This window comes from Diabrotica undecimpunctata, chromosome 6, assembly GCF_040954645.1.
Source record: "Diabrotica undecimpunctata isolate CICGRU chromosome 6, icDiaUnde3, whole genome shotgun sequence".
Taxonomy (NCBI): domain Eukaryota; kingdom Metazoa; phylum Arthropoda; class Insecta; order Coleoptera; family Chrysomelidae; genus Diabrotica; species Diabrotica undecimpunctata.
In genome coordinates this window covers 14,154,012-14,182,006 of record NC_092808.1, presented here as the reverse complement: position 1 = coordinate 14,182,006, position 27,995 = coordinate 14,154,012, and the positions used below count along the sequence as shown (strand labels likewise).

The 27,995-nt window shown below is 33.9% G+C and overlaps 1 protein-coding gene across 2 annotated transcripts in view; it reads left to right on the top strand.

Annotated features, from left to right (window-relative positions):
* LOC140443157 (E3 ubiquitin-protein ligase AMFR-like) overlaps positions 1–27,995 on the top strand; it is a 105,931-nt gene that overhangs the window by 57,278 nt on the left and 20,658 nt on the right. For both annotated transcript variants that reach the window (XM_072534251.1, XM_072534252.1), the window contains exons 4-7: positions 13,073–13,332; positions 16,787–16,975; positions 17,091–17,254; positions 25,926–26,280. In XM_072534251.1, coding sequence (XP_072390352.1) covers positions 13,073–13,332; positions 16,787–16,975; positions 17,091–17,254; positions 25,926–26,280 — 968 coding nt within the window. The remainder of the gene's footprint in view (positions 1–13,072; positions 13,333–16,786; positions 16,976–17,090; positions 17,255–25,925; positions 26,281–27,995) is intronic.

Here is a 27,995-nt window from a genome sequence, read left to right as displayed (position 1 = left end):
CAGTGAAAACTGTGTAGTTATTCATATTTCGACGAGCTATCCCAGAATAAAAAAAGAGGCTTCCAGCTGCAATGGAAGCCGAGATAATGTAAATTTTTCCTACGTGTTTCAATTTCAATTTGAAGTTTCGATGTCGAAAAAAGAAACGGAGCTGAAACAGTTATCCTCTCCACTTTCCTATGTCGATCTTTCGAAAGTACCTTCGTTGCGAAGGGCTGTAAGTTTCGAAAAATTGAATGAATTTTATAGCTATAAGTTTCAATATAAAGTTTAGATTTTCATTCAAAATTTGTGCAAATTTTACTTCTTAATGTTTATAAACAATGGAGATATGATTTTTTTAAAAATAGTCGCTAATTTCGTTCCTATTGGTCATAGAAGGTTTCTTTTTTTTATGTTTTTTTTTGCTCAGAATAGTATGTCCATATGATTTGCTAATTTAATTGCAGTAAATTTCAATTCGACTGCTCGGACCGGGATCCCACTAGAACGTTGTTGGCCGTACCATTTTAAGATTGCTTCTTCCAGTGAAGTTTCACGAGCCAATTTCATTCGTTTTCCAAGATTGCTATGCTCTCCTACATCACACATGAATGCAAATTTATTTATTTTGTTTTTGTTTTTTTATGTCCGAAAGTTTGCTTTTTTATGCCATATTGATTACACAGATGAGACGCATGTGTAATATTAACAGTATGTTTTTATTTTTTTACATTTGACCGGATTTTTTGTCCGTTATATCCGAAGTCCGTTAAATAGAGGTCCGTTATATCGAGGTTTTACTGTACTTACCCTCCCAACTCATAAAAAAAATTGCGTCTAAGAAATGCAAGCTAAGGCATAAACAATGTAACATTTCAATGAGTTATATTATTGTTGTTATTAACTAAAGAAATTCGTACACATAATTATGTTTATCTCCCTTTTTTTATATATGGCTTTCTCATCACTATTTTAGCACTTGCTCTCTTTGCCAGACTTCGCTTGTGAAACGTTATACTTCCAGATAAAGTTTTTCTTTCTACTTTCCGCAGTAATTACGCCTGCATATAATTTGTACCAGGCTTTACGCTACCCGGCTACCCAGCTTTATGATGTTTAACCCAGATATTACTACCGTCCTTTTAAAAGGCAGTGTAAATTATGCGTAATTTAGGTTAGTACAGCTACCAACTGATAGATGGCTCTAGATGGAGTGTTTTCAAGAGCCAGCATTCGACAAGTTTTAACGATTTTAGTGCGCGCACATGCTGTAATTGTGAGGTTATCTGTGCAAATTGCCAGGTTTTGGACTACAAAATGGATGCTTATAATTGGAGGTAAGTCTAGAATTAAAAAACTGTTATTTCACGGCATTGGCATGTGGATTATTGTATAATAGGGACTTATGTACGTATATTCTTGGCTCGAATAGTTGTCACGTTGTTTCAAAGGCTCGCCGCTTGGGATTTCATTTTGTTCTTTTAAAAGGACGGTAGTAATTAATACTACCAACGTGCGTATTGTTTCAGGAGGCCTCTCAAATTGCATGAGCTATTAGAAGAGCTTGATTCTGATGAAATCCCAGTCCCTCCAGATGGTTTGATCATATTTCCCCCAGAAAATGCCAATGATGATGTCACCGATTGCGACTCCGGCGATGAAGAACTAACTACAATAAATAATTTACCGGGTAGTCAGTTGAGAAACGATGTAGAACTTGTTTTTGACAAACCCGACTGAATTACCACAAGATTCTGTGAATTCCACCCTACCAGAAGAAGATTCGGATGATGACAATATACCATTGGCTTTGTTTCTTTCCAAGGAAAAGCTGCCCCATCAATTAGAGAAGAGAATATCTGCACACTGGATTCAAGGAGACTTGTATCAACACCCTGATTGTACTTACTGGAAAACTCAATTTGGACCGAAAATGACTCAGTCGCCGATGGAAATTTTCAATTTGTTTTTTGATGATGAAGTCATCAATTTGGTTACCGAATACACTAACATCTCTGCAGGACAAAGAAATCTTTTGAACGACATTACTCAAAATGAGATTCGATGTTTTATAGACGTTCTTGTATTGAGTGGTTATGTGGTTGTGCCGAAAAGGTACATGTACTGGGAAAATCGTGACGATTCGCACAACGCAATGGTGGTAGCTGCTATATCTAGGGATAGATTTTCCCACATAATGAAAGTTTTGCATGTTTGCAATAACTTGTCATTAGATAAATTTGATAGATTTGCCAAGATGCGACCCCTGTTCGACGTAATAAACAAAAAATTTATACAATTTTCCCCTTTAGAACAACATCACAGCATAGATGAGGCAATGGTTCCGTATTTTGGTCGCCATCCCACAAAACAATTCATCAGGGGAAAACCAATCCGTTGGGGGTACAAAATGTGGGTAGGAGCCCTTCGTCTGGGATACATAGTTTGGTTTTCTCCTTACCAAGGTAATTCCGCTACAATACCTGAACAATATAAAGTCCTTGGATTGGGTGCATCAGTAGTTCTATCCTATGCAGACAGATTGAATGAAGTATGGCCTCAAAGGCGATTCCATCTTATTTTTGATAATTATTTTACTTCTATTCATTTACTGCATGAGCTAAAACAAAGAGGCATATTGGTACAGGCACTGTAAGGGAAAATCGCACCATGAAATGCCCTTTACCCTGTTCACCTATTATGAAAAAAACTGAACGTGGTAAATACGAGTATCGTCTTGATAAAAATACAGGAATAGTGGTTTGCCGCTGGCATGATAATAATATCGTTTCTATTGCTTCCAATTTTGTACCAGTAATGCCTTGCTTCTCTGTAAAGAGATTTTCACCAGCAGAGAAAAAACATATTCAAGTTCCTCAACCAAATATTGTTAGAATATACAATAACTTCATGGGTGGCGTTGATCGCAGTGATCAGAACATCAGTTTATATCGAGTGCCCATAAGAGAAAAGAAATGGTATTTTCTCCTTTTTGCTCATTGCGTTGATATGGCTATTCAAAATGCGTGGCAGATTCACAAAACTCAAGACGGTAAACTGGATCAACTTGAATTTAGAAGATCTATTGCAACTAATATTTTGGAAACTTTTAAAAAAGAAACAAAACGCGGTCCTTCTAAGCGGAATTCGAATTCGGTAGCCAATTCAAGATATGACGGTATTAACCACTTGGTTCTTTATCAAGAAAAGCAATCGCGATGTGGATATTGTCACAAAAAAGTCCAGTTTTTGTGTGATAAGTGCAAAATACCTTTACATCCAAAATTTTGTTTTAAATCCTTTCATTCTTTGTAAATTGATACTAATAAAATATATATGATATCTGGTACCGTATATTACTACCGTCCTTTTAAAAGAACATGTCAAAACTTGACAGGTATCGTCATAAAAAAATATATGATTGTGTTTTTTGGTTCCATATGCTATAATTTCCATGAAAATTCGAAATTAATTCAAAATGTTAACAATAAAAGTTTCAGTAATATCTGGGTTAAGAGACAAAATTGCTGCCTTTACTTCGTCCAGCGTTGGTATTACTGTCTCAGGTTTAGCTGAGTGGTAGTGTTTGTGTTCAAATGTCATTGTTGGCTTCTCGGTATTTAACAATTGCTTGAATTATTCTGTCCATTGTCGACTTGTATCACAATCGTTTGTCAGCAATTGTCCTGTCTCATATTTTATAAATCTTGGTCTGTTGACTCTGTTGCCCTTCACTTGCCTTTAGCTTCCTGTAAAATTTGCCCAGACTTCTTTTTTTAAACTATGTATTTTAATATTGTAATATATTCAAAACCATTTTTTATCTTCTAATATGCGATTATGAGATAATATTGTGCGTAAAAACTTATATATTATAATTTATTAAAATATTACTAAATTTGCCATTTTCGAATCGTTTATAAATTTTTTACGCAAAATTAATGACTGGTGAGCCTTTCAACCAGATTTATTTGCGTCATAATTTTAAATATTGTTCTCAGATTATTAAATAATTTCATATAATATATATAAAGATTTCTCATCGCTTCCTGGCATTCTAGTTTATATTTATATTTTATTGCTGTCAAAATAACATAAAATTTACACATGCACTGATTTTTTTTTTCGGGGGGTTTAGTAGACGCAGGCACCATGTGTTTAGTGTACCGCATAGACAAACTCGGGTTCTCGGTTCTAAATATTTCCATGAGATTTTTTTGAATAATCACTTTCATGAGATATCCCTAAATAACCTTCAAAGGGTGCCCAGGTGAATCAAATTTTTTTAAACAAATTGTAACAATTAATTTTTGTAGTTTTTATGTAAACTTGATCGTTTTCGAGGTATAAATAATTTAAAACTAAGAAGAACTCAAAATTACGATTTTCAAGGCTCAAAAACACAAGAAAAAAACATTATTTTTGAATTCACCAAGAGCCTAAATTCAAGTTAAACGGTTGAACGCAACGGTGTAAGTTTACTTTTATAGTTTTGTCAAAATATTTTTTTAATGAACTGTTTTTTCATTAAAACAGCCTATGATTCCATTAATTCGTATTTTACTGTATATACAGTGTGTCCGTAAAGTATGGAATAAATTCGATATTTCCTAAATGAAAAGTGTTTTAAAAAAATCTAAAACACGTCGATTTTTAAATTTAATGTTTTACATTTTACAATAAAATTTCATTATACAAGGTGATACACATTACAATGATGACGTCATCGGCTCTTTTTTTAAATGTAGCACCCTGTATTTTAGGACATTTTTAGATCGATAAAAATGAGCTGATTTTGAAAAAAGTATAATCTTCGGGTCTAATGGATATAATTTGAAAGATACGCTTAGAAAATAAATTATGTATTATCAATTGCAAAAAGTAGCCTACCTCTAGTTTTTGGTAAACTGTAATTATTTTTAGTAACGTTCAATAACAATTAAGTAGTACAATAATTGTATTAATTCGTGAATGTTCTGTATTATTGCTTAGAATTAATTTTAAGTAGAAATGAATTCGAGCGTAAAGCATAGAATTGAAATACTCATGATGATTGGGTACGGAGACAAATCGCGAACTCAGATGGAAGTGTGTAATTTATTTAATGATAAATATCCAGAAATATCCATCACGCAGTCAACAGTAAGTAAGATTGAAAAGAAATTTCGAAAAACTGGTACGGTTGAAAATGCACGCAAATCAGGTCGCCCCTCCGTAAATTATGTTACACCATTAGGTGTTCTACTTGCTTTTGAAGAAGATGCGCACACTTCTGTTCGTAAGGTTAGTAGTGATCTCGATGTTTGCAAAACAACGGTACACAAAGTACGTAAAAGTAAGTAAAGTAAGTAATGCACAGTTTTACAGGAATTAAACGAGGATGATTCAGATAAAATAATACAATTTTGCGAAATAATGATGGATAACAGCCACCGAAACCCTCTCTTGGTTCAAAATATTATTTTTTCTGATGAGGCTACATTCAAATTAAATGGCGAGGTCAACCGTCAGAATTGTAGATACTGGGCAAAAGAAAACTCCAACTGGATGCGGAAACATCATACCGCCAAGGTAAACGTATGGGCCGGAATTGTAAGAAATAAAATCATTGGACTTTATTTAAATTACCTTCGAAATAGTAGGCTATTTCGAAGGTAATTTAAACGGGCCAGCATACCTTTAGTTTTTAAGAGGGTATCTCGTACCTACTTTAGTTAATTTATTCCCTGTGGTTAATCTTGGAGGTTTTGATAAACGTTTATGGTTTCAACAGGATGGTGCGCCTCCGCATTTTGCTTTAGATGTTCGAAGGTACCTAAACGAATTTTTTCCGAACAGAGAGTCGCGAGGATGGCCAGCGAGTTCGCCAAACCTCAATCCTTTGGATTATTTTATGTGGGGTCATTTAAAGAATGTTGTTTATAAAACGAAACCTGCAAATATTGGAGACTTAAAAACAAGAATTCGTAAAGAAATAAACAGTATTTCTCAAGAAACCATAAACAAGGTTCTACAAGAATTTGTACAACGTTTGGGTTACTGTTAAATTCAACAAGGACTACAATTCGAACATTTAAGATTAAGTCATGTATTAATTACTGGATTACTTTCAAGTTATTTATTATAATTTATTAATATTATAAAATCTTTCAAATTATATCCGTTAGACCCCCAGTATTATACTTTTATGGAATCAACTCATTTTTATCGATCTAAAAATGTCCTAAAATACAGGGTGTTACATTTAAAAAAAGAACCGATGATGTCATCACTGTAATGTGTACCACCTTGTATAATGAAATTTTATTGTGAAATGTAGAACAATAAATTTAAAAATCGACCTGTTTTAGATTTTTTTAAAAAGGCTTTTCATTTAGGGAATATCGAATTTATTCCATACTTTACGGACACACTGTATGTATGCGCCAGAATATACAGTACTGGATTTTAGTTATCGGGATGATAATATCCTTGTATGTATATCTTCAAAATGTGCTACAACGCTGTTGATGTGTTTCATGAACGTGTTTTCCCAGAATTGTTTTGCTACTAGAATAGGTATTTAAACTGGTCGGAATATACATTAATTTTTTATTACACTTATATTTAAGATTCAGTAGGTATTTGTAGTAAATAAATTATTGTAATGATGCATGTTTATGATTTACTACTAGTCCAGTCACATAAAATTTTAATATACGTAAAGTAATTTGTTTCAACCCTCAAATGGCGTTATGGGGTCAGGCGGACCCCCAGTACTTTTTAAATCCATGTAAAACTTGCAAATTTAGCATTTATGCCTGGCCGCGCCATCTACCTTTAAGTTGGTGCACTCATCAGCCACTTAGATACGTACGTCAACTGTGATTCAGTATTGCTCTGAATAGCCAGCGGTAAAGTTCATTTGGTGTCTGTTTTATTTCTGAAATGGCAGCTTCTTTCAAAAGAGTGTATTTCGGAGAGCCTACTTTTGATGAAAGTGTAAGACGGTGGTGATATGATGAATTAGAAAGCGAGTTTAGTGATTATGATGACTACAACGACAAAGATTTTTCTCCAGAGAATGACCATAACTCTGAATCTGAGATGGAAAACATAAGAAAGTCAGGCTATTGGTGAAGAAGAAGAGGGGCCAGAAACAACAAATGGTAAGTTTTATTTTGGTAAAAATGGATACAAGTGGTCTACTATTCCGGCCAATTCAGATTTGAATATTAGAACAAAAAATACAATCTGGTAAAAGTTCTTCCGGGGTTGAAAAGACCTGCAAAATGTGGTAATGTCTCTGATCCCTTAAAAATACGAAGCCTTCTTTTCACAGAGGATATGAAAAACGAAATAATTCTACGGACAAATTAAAATATTGTTATTTCAAGATAAATTTAGCAATTGTGATAGAACACAACTGAGAGAACTAACAAAGAAACAATTTAGAGAGTTTCTCGCTATCTTGCAGTTTTCAAGTCAAATGATGAAAACTTGCAAGAAATATTTGCAATGGATGGAACGGGACGCGACATATTCACATCCATTATGTCTTTGAAAACATAGTACAGTAGACTCCCTCTATAACGAGAACTGTAATGACAGACTAATTACCTCGTTATAAGCCGATCTCGTTATATCAGATAATCATAATACATACTGTGCATATATATGAATCTGTAGTTTTCTAAATCATTAACTTCCTATAGTGAAGCCATTCGGAGCAATATAAGATGCTAATAAATATTGTTTGAATGGCGTTTTTGAAAAAAAGTTATTTACTTTTATTGTCAATGAAATATATTAAAGAGTTGTTTACTTTTATTATTAATGATATACGTTAAAACAAAAAAGCTGTACTTATATTTTTTTCCAACTACATAATATATAAATCGTATTTTCAAGGATAACATAAACTATTGCTTCTGCAATTTTAAGAACTCTGTTATTTTTAACTGCTTTAAATGGTCCAGTATCATTCTATCATATATTTTCTAAAGATGTGAAACAGTTGTATTTATTCATTGTAAAGAAGTTTATTGCGGGCTGCAGTTAAGTTTATTGAGGGGCTGTTTGAAAAGGTATTTATTTATAGCCACGACCGGACTAAAAACGTAAAAAACACGTTTTTGGATCTTATTTTCTTTCGTTATAACCAAATTTGCCTCGCTATAGACGGTTATAGTTCAATAGAAATTTCATGGGACATCTAATGTATCTCGTTATAAGCGAAACCTCGTAATAACCGTGTTCGTTATAGAGGGAGTATACTGTATATGTGTTGCTCGCATGTCTAAGGTTTGTTGACTGAATAGTTAGTGTAAATATTTTATTGCTTTTGTTTTGAGGTTTGATAATGCAGATGATTAAGAAGAACGTAAAACTAATGATCCAACTGCAGCAGTGTCTTGGTTATTTGAGCGTTTTGTTAAAAATTGCCAAGACTGTTATTCTATGGGAGAATTGTGTTGTATAGACGAAATGCTGATGGGATTTCGCGGTAGATGTAGGTTCCGCAAGTACCCACTATTTCTATAATGGCTATATTTACTGTGGTAAGGATAGTGATGGTTTTTCTCTAACAAATGATATGTTTCATGAAACCAACAAAAGCGGTGTTGAGACTGTGTCATCCAATTGCTAATTCACACCGAAATGTCACAGCAGACAATTTATTTTCATCCATAGAAATCATGGATGCATTAAAAAAAAACGAGGGCTGACTTATGTTGGCTCGCTCAAAGGAAACAAAAAGGAAATACGTATGCCGTTCCTTCCAAGTTGGAGCAGAGCTGTAGCATCTTCCATATATGGTTTTTCAAATGACTACATTATAATTTCCTACGTTCAAAAAAGGCGCAGTTTTGTTAATATCATAAATGCACCATACCGAATGTGAGGTCATAGAATCTAGTAAACAAGAAATCATTTGCTTCTATAATCAAACAAAAGGGGTGTGGATGCATTAGATCAAAAATGTACAACATATTCTACTAACCGGCAAACTAGGGATGGCCAATGACTATTTTTTTTACAATAATGAATAGTGCAGGTGTCAATGCACTCATTTTACATGGAGAAAGTATAAAAACAAGCAAGCCATAGAGAGAAAAGCCTTTTACAAAATTCTTGCAAGAAAACTTGAAGAACCATATCTCAATATAAGAATGTGCAGAGAGAAGAGAATTAAATAATGAGAACCAGAAACGAAAGAGATGTGGTGTCTGTGATCGAAAGAATGACAAAAAAACAAAAATGCCGTGCATCAACAAATGTTCCCGACCCATGTGCGGCGAATGCAGGGTATATGTTTGCAACAATTGCATTTAGAAAAATGTTACTTGTAAATAGTTCGCAGTTTTGTTGATAATACTATATTTTACTTAGATAGTTTGTATATTTTAGTTCCTTGTTCTTTATACGAAACGAAAAAATCAACAAAGAAATAGTTATTTTGTTAAAATTGTTAAAGAAATAGAAAATGTGCTTACATGGTGTTCCGTGGTTGTGTGGATGCGTGTGATAAACTTATTTACCACGGAAACAAAAATAATAAATAATAGAATCGAATAAAACATAGAAAAAAGTGTTAATAATATTTATTTTGTAAAACGTAATTAATTCTCGAAGGGGCGGTATTTTTTGTATGTGTATCACGGATCGATGCAAATGGTGTTTCAATGATTACTGAAAACTAAAACTCAACACAGAACAGGCGTTCTTTGTTTTTAAAAGCCAGGCCATAAACTTTTATTATCAGGCTGGTCGTTATATTAATTTCGTTTCCCATAAATGCAACGCACTCAAAATGTATAATTAAAGTGTCGAGCATATCTAATATCTGTAGTAAATAAACATATTGAAAAAACACATTTCTATTTCTTATGTATATAAACTATTTGCGAAAACGTAAATTTTAATATGAGATTGTTTTATTAATTCGTAATTAGCTTGTCGCGATATTACCCCCCTTCAAGAAATATGGATAATACATACATAGTTAAAAAAATTATTTAACTGACACTTGCTTGATAACTTCCCGTAAATCTCGTTTGTCTCTTGGGTCTGCTGTTCTCAAAATTGTTGTAGGTGTTTGTTTCTCTGGACACTGTTATTTTCTCTGGTTCTTGATTTACGTTGACCTCATACGCAGGTTTGAATCTATCGATGGAAATTGTTACTTCTTTTCCGTTTACACGAAGGACAAATGTTTTATCTCCTTGTTTAACTACTGGAAATGGTCCGTGATATGGATTATCTAAACCGTTTCATGGATTATCTAAAGTTCAACATACCTAGAAATCTACGCAGGTCTTTCACTGTTTTAGGATGAGGATGGTGTTCCGTGGTTGTGTGGATGCGTGTGATAAACCTATTTACCACGAAAACAAAAATAAAAAATAATAGAATCAAATAAAACGTAGAAAAAAGTGTTAATAATATTTATTTTGTAAAACGTAATTAATTCTCGAAGGGACGGTATTTTTTGAGTATGTATCGCGGACCGATGCAAATGGTGTCTCAATGATTACTGAAAACTAAAACTCAACACAGAACACGCGTTCTTTGTTTTTAAAAGCCAGGCCATAAACTTTTATTATCGGGCTGGTCGTTATATTAATTTCGTTTCTCATAAATGCAACTCAAAATGTATAATTAAAGTGTCGAGCATATCTAATAGGTATCTGTAGTAAATAAACGTATTGAAAAAACACATTTCTATTTCTTATGTATATAAACCATTTGCGAAAATGTAAATTTTAATATGAGATTGTTTTATTTAATTTTTGAATACAAAAATTTATTTCGTAATTAGCTTGTCGCTATAATGGTTTTATTCCAACTTAAATGTTTACAAATTATAACGATATAATGAATTATGTCTTTAATAATTTAACAAAAAACTCAAAAAAAAATGGGGTCCGGTTGACCCCAGGACGCAGTTAACGGCAGAATGATTTTTTCATGAAAGTGTCGGTTTAATTTTAAGGATTACCAAAAATGAATTTTTTAGATCCCTCAAAAAATTCGTCCCCATACAAGTTTTTACTTTTTAAGTCTAAAAACGCATTTTTTAAAAACCGTTGAAATAAGAATTGGCATTAGAATAAACAAAAATGGATAAATACTTTTAAAACTTGTCTCACAATTTGGTTTTCGATACCCTTAAATTACTTATATTATATTATATTACAATGAAAAACATAATGATACTATATGCAATGTACAAATAAATAATTATTATATTTCTGAATCTTGTTGATCGCAAAACCTACGTGACTCTCATAAAATAGCGCTTTTTTAAACTACCTACTATATAACCTCCCATATTATATTCTATTCTTTTTTTAGTGCATTGTGAACGTACTTCGAATTTATTAACATTAATTTTTAATCATATCACGTCAGTTCTATAATTGTTCTAGTTAATCGATATTTTAGTACGATAAAAACAAAAAAAAGGTTCGAATATTAATGATTTGCGTAAGTCTTTGGGGTTAATTTAACAAAGAAATAAATCCTCCTTCAGTAGCTGAAATTGAAGAAGCATTTAGTCGACATTTAGCTTCAGAACAATATTTAGTAGACTAAAAAATACCAAGTCATCGAGAGACCCTATATTAATGCTCTACATAAATTACACAGTGCTGCACCGGAGTGATCTCAAACGACACAAAAACTATTGGGCAATAACGGTGATGAATATAACAAAACTATCAAATATCGTTGGTTTCTACAGACATAAATCCACAATAGACCAGATGTCCAGATCTGTCTCCAGCTTGAAACAGATCCTACAAAAAACTAATGAATTTAATATTGACACAGACACATTGTGAGTATATGTGTGAGTATATATATATATATATATATATATATATATATATATATATATATATATATATCCTTAAGGCTTGGGAGCATCTTGAAGAGCTTATTATTGGGTTACAAGAGTTTATCCAACTTAAAATAAACGTTCACAAAGAAATCAAGACTAGGATGGTCGGTATTCGCGATTGAAACTGAATGTAGAGGGCAGGTCGATTGCAGTGTCATGGCCGATATAAATGGTATAAACAACTAATGTTTACCATTGCTTTTGCATGTTTAGTTTGGTTTAAGACGAGTTATTTTTATCATTTAAAAATGATATCTTTGAGTATTCTGGTGAAGCAAAGAGACCATTGGTTGAAGGGGAAGCAGTTTTGAAGTGATGAATTCTTAATTCTTAAATTTTAACTTTAATGTTTGGAACTGGCTTGTGTATTGATGAATCCAGGAGACGAGCTGAAAATAGAGACGGTTAGAAGGAGGGAAGCAATTACTTCAACAACATGAAGGAAGAGCAATAGCTAAATTATCCCCCCGTGAAGTAATACCTTAACCGTGGGAAACATAGACAGAAGAAGAGCACGGGTTTTAGTCGGTATTGTATTGTAATATACGTGTCCGACATACTAGGCAGCACATCTAGTCCTGATGATACGTAAAAGTATTTCCAAACCAAAAAAAGAAAAAAAAAAACACATACACACCATCTTCAATTTCAAAAAGGGTAATGAAAGCAACTGCCTAGAGGCATTAGTTTACTAAATACTGCATAAAAAATCTACGCAAAGATCCTAAGTAACAGACTAAAGGTTCTAACTGTTCGTCGTTAAAACCAATGTTGGTGCAAAAAGGATTATTAAAGTTTAGGATCACAAAAGATATTTGGATACATGAGACTTGTAAACATGAACAAACTATCTAACTAGTAAACATAAATCTGAAATTATGTTGACAATGACCATGACACCAACTTACTAACGAAAGGATAACTCAGTCATACCAATACAAAAATATAGTTTTGATGTTAGGCAATTATATTAACACTCACCAAACTATTTAGTTAAACAAATCAAAATGGATTCCGAACAGGGCGTTCATGCAGTGATAATATTTATTTATAATCGAACATCTCATCGAGAAACGCAGGAAATTTTGACAAGGTTTACTACGAGCTTCCGACAAATACTTGTTTCTTGTATCTAACGTATGACTTCATTTACAATCCAATAAAATCAATAAGGTATTTATTCATGTAGTATTTATTCCATTTCAGGTACTGCTCTTGGCCATTCGTACCCTTCACGTGATCATCCGGTACGCGTTTCATCTGTACGACATGCGGAATGAAAACAATACTCCCACCACCGGCGAGGACAGCAAAGCCTTAGACAAACGAGGACCGGTGTCCTATTACTTTGAACTTGGCTTCGACCTCACCGCACTTCTCATTGATCTAATTCACCACCTCCACATGCTTTTCTTGAGCAATATTTTCTTGTCCATGGCCAGCCTCGTCATTTGTATGCAACTCAGGTAAGTATTATAAATAGGTGTAATTAAATGCAATTTGCTACATTAATATCTATACATTTATATTAATTTGTGAAAGTTCTTTATAAACTAATTATGTAGTTATTTTAATAAGTCGAGAAGTTTCATGAGGATCATTTGGTATAATAAATAAAGAAATAAATAATTGCAATTAAAGTTTATTATAATATACAGGGTGCGACACCAGAACGTGTCAAATATCACCAAGACACATTGTTTCTGACAAAAATCAACTCAAAATATCGTCAGCTGTTATACCTTTTGTCATGGGAAATAAGGGTCTGCTTGAAGACCAGGTCACCTGGTCCGGATCACTTAAAAGGCTGGGTTATTTGAATGGATTTTCCAGAATTAAAAAATCTAATAATAATTGAACAAATTTTCTCATCGATAACTTTACCTCGACCCATTGTACAATCCACAAACGGCAAAAAGCTTTACAATACTACAAAATACATTTGACATTAACTGACAATATTATTGTTTTGATGTAATTTTTCCAAAGCTACCTCTGGATTTAACGTAATTATGAAAAAATCAACGTATGTTGACATAAGTGAATGCATAGCAAGGGTTTAGTGAATTTTTTTTATGCTGAAAATAAAGAAAAAACCATAAGAGTAATGTTTTTAATAAATATTAATAAAAATGCCATATGAATTAATATGGGAACATATAAAAACATGCAGAGTATAATTTGTTAATGGTAATCGACTTAAACTGCAAATTCCATAGGTGGGCCAACTGATATGGGAAGGGGCTCGTATTACATATGAAGAAAAACTTAAGAATTAACAATTGCTTGAAAAATAAAGCAGGTTATATGCATGTGTTTGTCTTGATAAGCTGGTGTCCTATGGAAAGTTACTATCATAATTATGCTTGTCATATGAGAGTCCCGAAAAAATACGCCCTCATACGATGTCTTTACTGAGTAATGCGGGAGACAGCGTGAGGCGCTTTAGTCCAGCTATTATCTTGCTGACTTATCTTAGAATTGCTGTTGCTTACTCGGGCGCCGATTCCCCGCTCTGGGCTTGGCTCAGTTGGACAATTCAGTGCTCAAGTGTGTTGGCCCAACGGATCCGTTTTGTTTTTCATTGTTTCTGGATAGTACAATTTTTTGGTGGTTGGCGCTGTCTTATTAGTATTTTTATAATTTTTATAAGTATGTTATGTTTTTTATATTTTTTTTTTGTAGAGGGTGTATGCTTTTCTTTCTTTTATTTTCATCATATTTTTCTTTTTCCTCCATCGTTTCCAGTAATCTGACTTGCTTCAAATCTCTGAAAAGGAAACATTCAGCTACGTATCTGTTCAGGTTTGCGACTTCTCTTAGGCATTTGTTGTGGGCTTCTTGAGCCCATTCGAGATATGCATATGTCATTCTGGGTAATATATAAGTCTAATTTTGATTTTGATAGTAAATGTACTTTTTCATCCCGTAAGCCTTCTAATGGCTGCTCTGAGTCTCTGACTATGTCTGTTTTTTGGATTGTTGCGTTTACATATGGTTTAAACGTTAGGTATTGATCCATTATAATTCCTAGTGTAGTGATCCATTATGATTCCTAGTGCATTGATCCATGTATTGATCCATTATTTAACGTCATTTTTCCATTTCATAGATCTTTCTTGCAATGTTCTTCTGGGTTGTCCCTTCTCTTTTTTAAGATAACTGCCTGGGTCTTCTCTGGATTTATGACTCTTTTCTATTGGATACACCAGTCTGTTACTGTATCCAATGCCGTCTGTACATTTCTTACAGTTACATCAAGGTTTCTGTGTTGCGCCACTATTGCAATATCGTCAGCCTAAAGGCTAGGCAGCGTTCCGGGTGTTCTTGGAATATCTACTGTGTATATGTTATACAGAAAGTGTGACAAGACCACTTCTTGTAGTACTCCGGCCTCTTGGGCTCAGTGGTCAGACAGGAATTGTCCTATCTAAACCCTGAACCCCCGATCGTCTAAGTAAGAGGTGATTAGTTTCTTCATGGCCCCGCTGTATCCATATTCCTTCATTTTCTTTATGCCACATTCCGTAAGTAGGTTTTGCTTACGTCCAGGATGCTATTGCCATTGAATCCAACTGCTATGTACTATGTTAATCTGAGGACTTGCAGTTCGCTAGAGTATTGCGCTCTGAAGAAGAATTATGCTTCCCGGATTATTTCTAGCCTCTCTGTGTCTGTATCTTGCTAACTGCTGGAAGCAAATTAATCGGCCTGTAGTTCTGCGGAATATGTTGTTTTTGACAGGCTTGGGTGTTATGATTATGTGGGCTTCTTTCCATCGGCTTGGGAATAGCATGTATCTTAGTTAGTATTGCATTCTTGTTGTTTGTTAGGGTATACAATAACGTTGCAATAGATTATTTCTTCCTGATCTTCGAGCATCTCTTCTTGTGTTTCTTCGACTTCTTGGATAAAGTCAATGTCTTCTTCAAGATGCACTCTCTCTCTCTCTCTCTCTCTCTCTCTCTCTCTCTCTCCCTCTCTCTCTCTCTTTCTCTCTCTGGAAAATCCTCCTCATCACCTCTGGTTTTTCTTCTACGGAGTAGACGATTATGTTTTCTCCGTACAGTGGGATGATATGTTTCTTATCACTCCTTAATATTCTTTGGAGCCTCCAGATTTCTTTTGGCTTCTCTGTTCCATTAGTGCCTGTTTGACTTGTCGATTTGTCCTATTTTTGTCTTCTTAATTTGATTTTTTAGTTTCTAAGATAGCCATTAGCCCAGTAAATGTCAGCTTTTCAAAAACTTTGGAGAAAACTGGAAGAAGCCTAAAAGGCCGATAGGACTGTACATTTTCAGGTTGTTTTCCTTGCTTCAGTATCATCGTTGTCTGTACTAATTTCTATTGTGATGGGAAGTGACCTATTCTTATTATAGAGTTAAATAACTGTCAGAATTGGAAACCTTTCTTTGGGAGTTGTTGAAGAGTTTGTTTTTAGTAAGTCTAGGTTCTTTTTTAGATCGATGTTGTGTTGTATAATAATTTTTACCTACTACTAATAAGGTTGTGCGAGTACTTAGTTAACCTCCTTTTTTGTTTATAGTGAGTATTCTCCGACGTCGGGTGTAAACATTTTTTTTGAATAGGTCGCAAAATGTTTCGACTTTTTCGCCCATTTTCTATTTCTATTCTTTCTGGTGGTATTGTATAGTTTGTATTTCGTAAGATCTTCTATAGCTAGTAGTCCCTGATTTTGAATGGATCTAGTTTTGATTTCTTACAATTTACATTTTTTTTACTAATATCAATTATTGTAATACTTTTCAGCTCTATTGGCTTGTTTTAATTTGACGCACATCCTTATATTCCATGGTCTTGCTCTGACTACCGACTACTTATCTTGTCTCTGAACCGTATCCTTTTAATCAATTGCCCTTTCATTACAAAGCAACAAAATAACACTTATGTTTATTTCAGACTATTAATTCATGACATACAGAGCAAATTCAAAAAGCACAGGAACTATTTATGGGTCAAGAATCACTTGGAACAAAACTACCCTATGGCTACCGACAAAGAGTTGCAGGAAAACTCAGACAATTGCGCCATCTGTTGGGAAAAAATGGAAACTGCCAGAAAACTGCCGTGTGCTCATCTCTTTCACAAGTAAGTTTTTTTAGTTCATTTACAAATTAATTATACAGTTGCAAAACTCATCTTAGCAAATTATGTTATTGAGATATGTACATTCACCAAAGTGGTACTTTAATTTTTACTTCAGCACTTGCTTATTGTCGTGGCTGGAACAAGATACCTCCTGTCCAACTTGTAGAATGACCTTGAACATCCAAAGTCCGTCAGTTGCCAGTCTTGAACCGCCAGAAATACAGGTGGAGCCTCAGGAGAATACGCGAAGACCGTTCAATCATTTTTTCCATTTCGATGGTAAGTAAAACTGAAATTTAACTGATCAAACTAAAAACTTTCAAGATACATTATATATAGAACTATGTACTTTGTAAATAAGTAATAAATTCGTAGTATTCTGCAATTAAATTATATGTCAGCGACTCCATTGGTCTCTGTACAACGGCCCACTACCCCAGACTTACTTTCTGGACGTTAATTTGAGATGTTACAACTTCTCTAGCTTTTTTATAGACTTTTCGATATAATTTTTGAAGTGAATACTTCTTATCGCTCGGTATGATGTTTTGTACGGGCCCGAAATTCTATTTAGCGTGACTCGAAAAATCGAGACGGGTGTAGTAACCTTGCGGTATACTGTAATTATACATAATATAAATACATATACACTTGAATGTTCGCCGCGAATAAGGTTGTAACCCTCAATATTTGTGAATCGGTGTTATTAGCGGAATAAGGTTGTAATCATCATTTCTGTTATACTGGTATACAATTGGTCGCAGAAAATCACCTCATTTCATGTTTATGAGAGAATGAGAGTATTCAAGTCGAGCCGCGGCGAATAAGGTTATAACATCATTAGGCTTAGTGAGTGGAAGGACAATAAAAGAAAAACCCTACGAGACACTGGGAAGCAATATATTTCCAGAAAGGGTACTGTTGTTCCTGAAAAATTACCTCCAGTAAACGTAAGTACAGAAAGTTGTATTTATTTCCTGATGTTTAAGTAACTAAATAGCTTTAGATGTATACATTAGGTTAACAAGGTTAATATAGGTCATTTTTTAAATATGTTTAACACTACTGGAGCATGTCAAACTATACATTTTTAAAACGCTTGCATAAAAATGTGTTTAATTCTAATTGAAAGCAACTTTTAAATTTTATTTAACTATAAAAAAGATAAATTTTAATACAAAAATAAGTAAACTGAAATTTTGTTGGCAACTGTGTTTTACATCAAAGCGTTTTTTTGTTGCAGGCTAGAACTTGTCGCTGTAAGTATGGGTGTGAGGAAATTAACTTGGTCAAAAACAATTGCTTTTTAAACAATTCTACAGTGTTAGCTACGATAGTCAAACAATGTTGTTACGCCAATATGGATTTAGTAGATGTGAAAAGACGATATGTTCCTGAAGGTAAATCGCGACGAAACTGTTCGTTTATTTATACGTTGCCGTTGCAAGCATAAATATACGTGTATGTCAAAAAACTCTATGTTCTCTATGCCATGTGAAGTAAAAGTAGCTTTAAGAGAGCACATTAAATCTTTTCCAAAAGAAGTGAGCCACTATTCCAGAAATAACACTCAAAAGATTATTTGGCACCCAGACAAATGTTCTATCTTCTGAAACAACATCCTGCCTACTGAAGTATATTGCCGCTAACTTTAAGCCCATAGAAAAAACAGAAAGAAAATGAATTGTTTGGTCAGACCGATGTATAGGACAAAATAATAATTGGCGTAGTATTGCATTATACCAGTACCTGGTCACTATGAGATATTTTACATCTGTGGCGCAAAAGTTTTTAATTAGCAGACACAGCTTCTTGTCCTGCGATAGTGATTTCGCTCTTATTGAGCGTAGAAAAAAACAGCAGCAAAAGATTGGATTGAAGTTATAGCCAATGCAAGACCCTCTAAGCCATTTATTGTGTGTTTTCTTGAGAGAACCGATTTTAAAGACTTAAATATAGTCGAGTCAGGTTTACTGAAAAACAAGACTAAAATAACTGAAGCGGTATGGTACAAAATTACCAGTGATGATCCTATAAATCTATTATGTCGAGAAAGCCACAATGTATTGCGACCTTGGACTTCCCATCTCTTGGCTAAAAAAGAAAGAGGAGTTCGAAATCTTTTTTTGCCACCAGTTGCCATTCCAATTGGTTGAAAGTCTTCCTGTGTTGTATAAGAATCCTTTGCCAGTAAAGAAAGAAGAAAAAATAACGTAGTGGATATGTAAGCTTTTATTCCTAATCCAGAATATCTTCTTCTTCAAGTGCCATCTTCGTTCCGAAGGTTGGCGATCATCAGGGCTATACGTATTTTCGAAACTGCTGACCGAAACAATTCATTGCTGCTACAGCTATACTATTCCCGTAGATTCTTTAGCCAGGAGTTTCGTCTTCTTCCTATGGACCTTTTTCCTGCTATTTTCCCTTGCATAATTATTCGAAGCAGTCCATATCTTTCGCCTCTTGTAATGTGTCCCAAGTATTGCAGTTTTCGTTTTTTGATCGTAAATATGACTTCCTTTTCTTTATTCATTCTTCTCAAGACCTCGACATTTGTGACTCTCTCGGTCCATGATATTCTCAGGATTCTGCGATACATCTACAGTTCAAATGCCTCTAATTTTTTGGTATCAATCTTTTTCAACGTCCATGACTCCATTCCGTAGAACAGCACAGAAAGTACGTAACATCTCATCAGGCGAAGTTTATCCAGAATATAGAGAATTTTAGGTATAGGTATAGGTGTTCCTTGAAAATAAATATCATTTTCTTAACAGTCATATTTGTCTTATTTCTTTACGTTTCCACACAATATGTTAAAAGGTTGTAACCAACGCATTTTGATGAATTTCAGTGATGTTACAACCTTGTTCCACTAAACTGATTTTCTATCGCCGTAGATAGCCAATTGTAGATAGATATACAATTTTATGCTATATTATCCTCTCATAAATCTTTTTGTTTTTCTTTTCCAACAATAAAAAGTACATTATTGATCTTAAATTTGATTACAAACGAAAAAAACGTTTCCTGACAAAACATGATTTTGTGGATTACAACCTTATTCGGGGTGGCCATTCACTTATTATAATTTTATATAATATATTTTTTATCCTAAGCTGTAACTTTAGTGTTAATATCCTTTGTATAATTAAAATTGGAATCACGATTGTTTATTTTCAAATAAACTAATTTACAATAGTTTATACAAAAGTAAGTAAAAATAGAAGTTTTGTTTTTATCTATAGATCTGAAGCAGATAGATCCGCCGTTTGCTTCCTAATACAAATTAAACAACAATGGTGAAAGCACGCAACCCTGCCTCACTCCTCTTTGTATCACTATTTATTTAAAGAATGATTTTTCCACTTTAACATAACTATGATGAATATATTTACAGGGAAGCCTACGTTCTGCCTAACTTTGAGGTGCACCCTGCTTATAGAGTACTTCTAAGAACTTTTAAATGTAAGAAAACCCTCTTAATATAAGAGACTTTTGAATGTAAAAATACCTTCGAACTCACACTACTCTATATTGTTAGAGTCACTCCGCTGAAGCAGACCTGAGCTAAATCTCTAGCTGATGTACTTTTGGACGACTGTTTTAAATAGTATCTTTAATAAAGAAGGTGGAACCACAAAGCCTTCGTTCCTCTTCCAGAGTGATGACTGGAGATCATCCACAAGCCAACATTACGGCAGATAGCAGAGAAGGAAATACCTTCAAAAAAAGAAAAGACAAAAAGGAAAAGACAGTTAAGATTTGAGTTTACGTACAGGGCGCCTGTGCATCCGCTTAATACGTATTTCGGCCTAATAGGCCTCTTCAGAACGGCTTTCACAGTCGCTCTGAACGTGAAAACAAATACATATTTTCTGTCTTAGGAGGCAACTGTAACATGGCTTCGTATAGACGCAAATAGCGACATCTGATATTAAAATCCTTAAACTAATTTTCGAAACCAAATTCAGAATTTTGCTTTAATCTGTGCCTTCTAAGAATTGCAAGGCAAAACAGACGTTGATATAGATGTTATTAGAGACATGGGGAATCTAAAAATTGCATTCCACAACATATCTCCTCAACTAAGCAAAATTCTTAGCGAATTGGTTTCTAGTACTCGTACAGATAATATCGGAATAAAAAGGAAAAGACAGTTAAGATTTGATTTCACGTACATCCGTACGTTCACTGTGCATCCGCTTATACGTATTTCGGCCTAATAGGCCTCTTCAGAACGGCTTTCACAGTCGCTCTGTGAAATACCTTCACCTTCTAGCACCTATCCTTAGAGTTAATTTCTGCAATTTATCATAATTCCAATTTGCAATAATTACGTTGGTCAGCAGAAGGAATGATATATAGGTAAAAAACATATGTAAATGTTGTTTTCTATTGTGGTATTTCTATTTACCATTCGCTGAGGAGCGGTGACAGAGGACATGCTGCTAGAACAACGTGAAAAGTGTCACATAGTCACGTGTTTTCTGCATATAATGTACACTTATTTAGAACGTGAGTGTCAGTTTTCTAAATCATCTAGCGTCCTGATCAGTATAGTTACTTTAGTTTGTTCAACTGGAGATCTAACGCCTATATAGGAACATTTATTTCCGTATTTTTCTTTTGGCTTTTTTCAAGTCATTTGTTTCGATTCCGTTGCCTTAGATGTACCATTATGATGAAATGCAGTCATGTAATGATTATTTATAGCATCTAAGAGACACACTAATCGTTTTCCATCAACTATCCGTATCTTACGTTGTACTTTAATTTTAGAATACACAATGTGTAAACGCTTGATTAAATTAGGTTAAAAAAATCTTAAAGGTCGATAAATAGCCTTGATTCGACTAGCCGGGTCACGATTACCTTTGCAATTTAACATTTTCATTGGAGTACGCAAATGATTAATGCAATAACAATATACTTAACGATACAGTTGATTCGATTTGAAGCAAAAAATTCTACTTTACTTATCAATCGTTAGAACCAATTAACATTATCATAATTGTTAATAACTGAATAGCGATAATATTTTACAAATAAATCAATGACGTTTTAAAAGGTGAAATAAATTACTAATGTTCCTTCTCGATATAATATATATCTATTATTGATAAGAATTGAGTATGTGATCATAGGAAAAGTCCATGAAAAGTAAAACTTGTTATTATAATAATATTCTAGATAGGAAACAGATTTAACAAGATTAAAATATTATTATTTCAAATGCATGTATTTCTCAATTTATATATAAGGCTTTATATCAGTTCTTTGAGCCTTGTTTTCTTTCACAATGGGTAGGATGCTAACTTGACCCATCACGCTCCTCTTTTATCCGAGCTTTGGACCGGCTGTGGACATGAACGTGGCTTCTGAGCTACTCAATCCACCCAGTCATCACATAACCTCCAGGCAGCACGAGATAAGTCACCGAATGGACGAAGAAGTATTGGCAGACCAAGAAAAAGATGGTGCGATAATTTAAACAATTTTGGAGGCTAATATTGCAGAAGAAACAGGCTTTAAAGTCTACATACAAGAAAGAAAAAGAAGAAGTATTTCTCAACGTAGTCTCTTTAGTTATAGTTATAGTTATATCGACTATACTTTCTTGTGGTGTCTAGTACACTCTGGAACTACAGCTCCAGAACTTTATATTGCTTCATCTTACAGTTTGGGGATATATAGAACTACGATGCGGTTGGTAGCATTTTTTTGCTGCGACCAGTTTTGCGTGATTGACTACTTTATATTCCGGTATATAGGTAGCTGAGTCCCTAATAACAATAGCAAAAGAAGGTTTGGCTATACTAATACACGAAAATAGGCGAATCACAATTACTTTTTCTCTTTTTTTACCAATTTATTCTTCGGTACTCACCGCTTTTTTGCAAACTTTTTTTTCAAGCTGTGGACACACAAAAAGGCACAGGTGTGATTTAATTGAAAACATTAAAAAAGAATAGCTCGATGAGCTAAACAGCATTTCACAAGAACAGCGATTATGGTCCGTCCAACGGTGGAAGGACCATACGACGTTAAATGAAATTTATGTTATCGAGGAAAGTACTTTAAATAGGGCCTTGAATCTTAAATGAGTTTTAAATAGAGGTTTTACTCGGTAGTCCCCAAACTTTATGATTATTAATATATATATATATATATATATATATATATATATATATATATATATATATATATATATATATATATATATATATATATATATATATATATATATATATAAAGTAAGAAAAAGTAGTCCAAAATTTTTGACTAGTTTGGAAAAAATATATGTAAATACTCTTTTCTTTTGGGTGTGGTAGTCAATAAAAACAGAGCTTTGCTAAGGCGTACTATTTATTCTGAATCCAAGCTTTCGGTGGTTTTTTGCCACCTTTATCAAGGTCTACAAAGAAAATTACTATGTTTTAAACAGTTTGAATGGTGCCAAAAAAAAGGCTATAAAAAGTATAAAAAACTTACCCGAATGTAAGATTCGTGGCAGAAACAACAACGTTAAATAACATGATATACTGAAGTTGCAATTACACTTTAAAAATTACTGTTAAAAAAACACTTTAAAATTTCTAAATACGTTAAAAGTTAAAAACAAAATTAAGGACGACATGTTAAAACAGTCGTCGCTGCAGGCTTGATTTCAGTCACATTTCACGAGCAGAAAGAGAACGTGGGTGGACAATTATTGTTTGCAACAAATCAATTTTGAAATACCGTTCATAAAGAGATATGTGGATGACTTAATCTTGGCACTACCTGCAGACTCCATACATTCTACGTTAAATGTGTTCAACCAACAAAACCCACACTTGCAATTCACGTGCGAGGAGGAGCGAGAGGGATCTTTGCCTTTCCTTGACATGAGATTGCATAGATGTGAGGATAATGTTGTGAAAACACAATGGTATAGAAAACCCATATGTAGCAATAGATTCATAAGCTACCACTCTCACCATCCTCCGAGGATGAAAACTAATTTAGTCCTAGCGATGAAAGAACGTGTCAAAAGGTTATCTCATCCGGATTATCTCCAACATGATCTCAACCTCTTACGTAATATTTTTGTTGAAAATTCATATCCTCTAAGACTGATTAATAAATTAATTTTTAATGTTCCCTTTGTTAATAGAAACAACAGACTTACTATGTCACAATCAGTGCCCTCAGCACAAAATAATTCAGCTTCAACAAGTGTGTATTTTTATGCCCTTCCATATATTCCAAAACTAACCGTTGAACTCACTAAGATTTTTAAAGACTTTAAGAATATCAAAATAGCTAACAAGAACATCAAAACCATACGTCAGCTGTATAGCAAAATAAAACAACCCCTAACCACTCTAGAGACTACAGATGTTGTTTATTGCATTCAATGTACTGAATGTCCATCCACGTACATTGGTGAAACTGGAAGGAATCTGTCTAGCCGTATTATTTCTCATAAGAGTGATTGTAGATTAAACAAACCTACTTGTGCTTTGGCAGAGCATACTATCGATCTAGACCATAAGATAGATTTCAACAATGTAAAAATATTAGCCAGAGAGAAAAATAAATTTAAGAGAACTTTCTTAGAGATGGTACATATCAGCAAGAGTGATAATAACAATCTTAATAAGAGATCTGAGATCCAGAATCTTAGCAAAATTTACAATTTTATATTGACTTTTGACTGAGCTATTTTGCATCTCAGAGTTTTCTTTGTTCTTTTCTTTTGTTAAATATTTCAGTATTAATTGAATACTTGTGATCAAACTTCAGTTACTAATTTAGATTTGTTTTGTTTGAGTTATTATTTTTTCTAAACCTATTTACTAAATACTATTTTCTTTCGATTGCTTATGTCATGAATAACATGTTGAACTTCCCGCTTATTTTTAAGTTGGTAATACAGTTGGTAGTACTCAAAATTCATAAACAGTATCTTGTGAGACGTTAATTTCAAAGTTGTTTTTTGTATTTTCTCCTAACTATTAAACAATAATTGTCCACCCACGTTCTCTTTCTGCTCGTGAAATGTGACTGAAATCAAGCCTGCAGCGACGACTGTTTTAACATGTCGTCCTTAATTTTGTTTTTAACTTTTAACGTATTTAGAAATTTTAAAGTGTTTTTTTAACAGTAATTTTTAAAGTGTAATTGCAACTTCAGTATATCATGTTATTTAACGTTGTTGTTTCTGCCACGAATCTTACATTCGGGTAAGTTTTTTATACTTTTTATAGCCTTTTTTTTGGCACCATTCAAACTGTTTAAAACATAGTAATTTTCTTTGTAGACCTTGATAAAGGTGGCAAAAAACCACCGAAAGCTTGGATTCAGAATAAATAGTACGCCTTAGCAAAGCTCTGTTTTTATTGACTACCACACCCAAAAGAAAAGAGTATTTACATATATATATATATATATATATATATATATATATATATATATATATATATATATATATATATTCCGAAAGGTTTCCGCGGTTAGTACAATTAAACCTAGAGCGTAAGATTAATACTACTACAGGAATTAATATTAAACTCACCAGTCTTCCGGGTTGAACCGCGTCGATTATCATTGCGCCGAGCTTTCGACTTCCTCTTCGATGTCTTCAGGGCTTCCGATGTCTCAGTCTCCCGACTCCCAGACACTATATTTGCACGTAGACGATTGCATTTCTTTTCAATTCAGCTCCACCATTATCCTACATATGTTTCGAAATTTCATCTCTCATCTGTAAGACTTGTAGCTCGTTATAGACAAAAATGGAGTAGCAAAGGGAAGGCCTATGTTTAATATTGGATGTCTCAAGACTAAAAGATAGATATATTTCATTTATAAAATCCATTTGTGGACTCAATGAATGTTCTGTACATCTTTGAAACTACTTTTTTGATAATGTAACATATTCTATTAAGACGATAATTTACAGGTTCAAGATATGTATCCTGGTTACCGAGTTTCTCCGTGGAAGTCAGCAACGCCCAACCGATACGTCAAAACCACATTTCCGCTTCTAATTCCCAATTAGACGCGATGGCAAGACAAGTCCAAACCCTATTTCCTCATATCCCTATACCGACCATAATCGAAGACTTACGAGTGACCCGCTCGGTTGAATTGACCATTGAAAACGTACTAGACGGAAGGTTGGTGGCGCCACCTATGTTTAGAGATTTGGACATCGAGCAGTCGGCTAGCCGAAATCCCATCTCATTGCTTAATTTTAACGATCCAGAGCCTAGTACGGGAAACTGGGATGAGTTTAGTAATGACGCCGTTGAAGTGTAAGTATAATATATACCATTTTTTCTGTAAGATCCGTTGCATTTTATTCATTAATTTACACATTGTATGCTATTGTCACAGTTTAGTAGATTATAGTACAGGGAGTAAGGAAATTGTAGACCTTTGAAGACGATTAACAATATTAATATATCATTGACAAATATTGACATGTATTGATCATAATTAACAAATTTACATTGTCAGAACAATAATGATAATGATTTAGTGGCGAAATCTCTGGTGTTTTTTTTTTTTTTCGAAGAAATAGGTAACCATCCATTTTCCTTACAGACGATTTCTTTTTTATTTCAACCCCGCATAAGTATGCTTTAAAAAATATACTGTAAAAAGAAGTTTATAAAAGATTGAGTCACTATCTATTCAAAAAAATATCAACTGGAATTGATACAGTTGTGGAGTATACCATAATCGGACGCTCTCAGTCACTGACTAATCGCCGCTCCAATAAGTTCTATTAATTCGAGTTCTACCTCGTAGTTTAAGTAAATACTTTTATTATAAATTCAATTCCACTAGTGAAAAAGACAACTGTAAGTCTTGTAATTGAATCTAGATTTAGAGTCTAATTCGGGGTCTCAGCGACTGGGGGGTCAAACAGGCCGAAAACTCCGCGTCTGGGCCTCCTCAGCTACAATACCAATATGGAAAACTGCATTGAAAAAGCAATAGTAGAAGATTTACCTAGCCACAAGAAAGAAACCGATAAGCGCTCAAAATATGGAATGAGAGCGCAAGATGTAAAATTTTTTCTAACAAAAAAGACCAAATATGTTCTGAAATACAAGAAAGAAAGTCGCATATAAAGTCATAGAACTTCGTAATAAATCAGAGAAAAGTGTGGACAGCTCAAATGACGTTAAAGATCAACAATAGAAAGAACATTACAGAAGACTGTGGTATAAGGAATTTATATGTCCAGTTGTGTCAAAACAAATATTTTCTATCCAAAAAAGAGCGGTCTAGATGGCGGTGTCATTTACACTCAAAAGGTCTAGCTTTTTACAGGATTTCTCCAACAGAGGACAGATAAGTAGATATGCTGGATACTCACATTGGGTATCTGAGCCAGCAGGTGATAGTCCCCAGTTCTTCATGTTAGTTTTACCCTTGACTCGCAGATGATTAGGAGTTCTCTACGCAGGGTAGAAATGGTCGCTACTTGATGAGATTTCTTTCCGAGGTTCTAGATGTTGAGGAATAACTTGTTTCCATTTACTAAGATGAGTTTTTCTGGTAGATATCGTATTGTATCGGATTGGTATATTACCAGAATGTTTTTTAGATCATGAGGTAAATGTCCAATCTCCAATTTGTTTCCTTTTTTCGACATCTCTAGCAACTTATCTTTGACATCCAACTTATCTTTGCCAACCATAGGCCCGCAGTATAGGTGTGTATCTCAGACATCCACTAATGATGCTTGCTGACTCGTAGCATAGCTACATCTACTTGTTTAGTATGTACTAGGTAACCCCGAAATATTTAGTGGAACCACACCGTTCAATGGCTTCTCCTTACGATTAAGTGTTCAATTCTGTGGATGTATGTCTACTGCGAGGATGGTTTGGATGCGAAGAGCACACTTGAGTTTTTCTCCAACAGATTTGGGATTTGGTTTGAGGTAGTTTGATTGGTAGTAAGTTTTTTATTGTTTTCAAGGCTTCACTTAGTATTGACTCTACTCCGGCAAAAG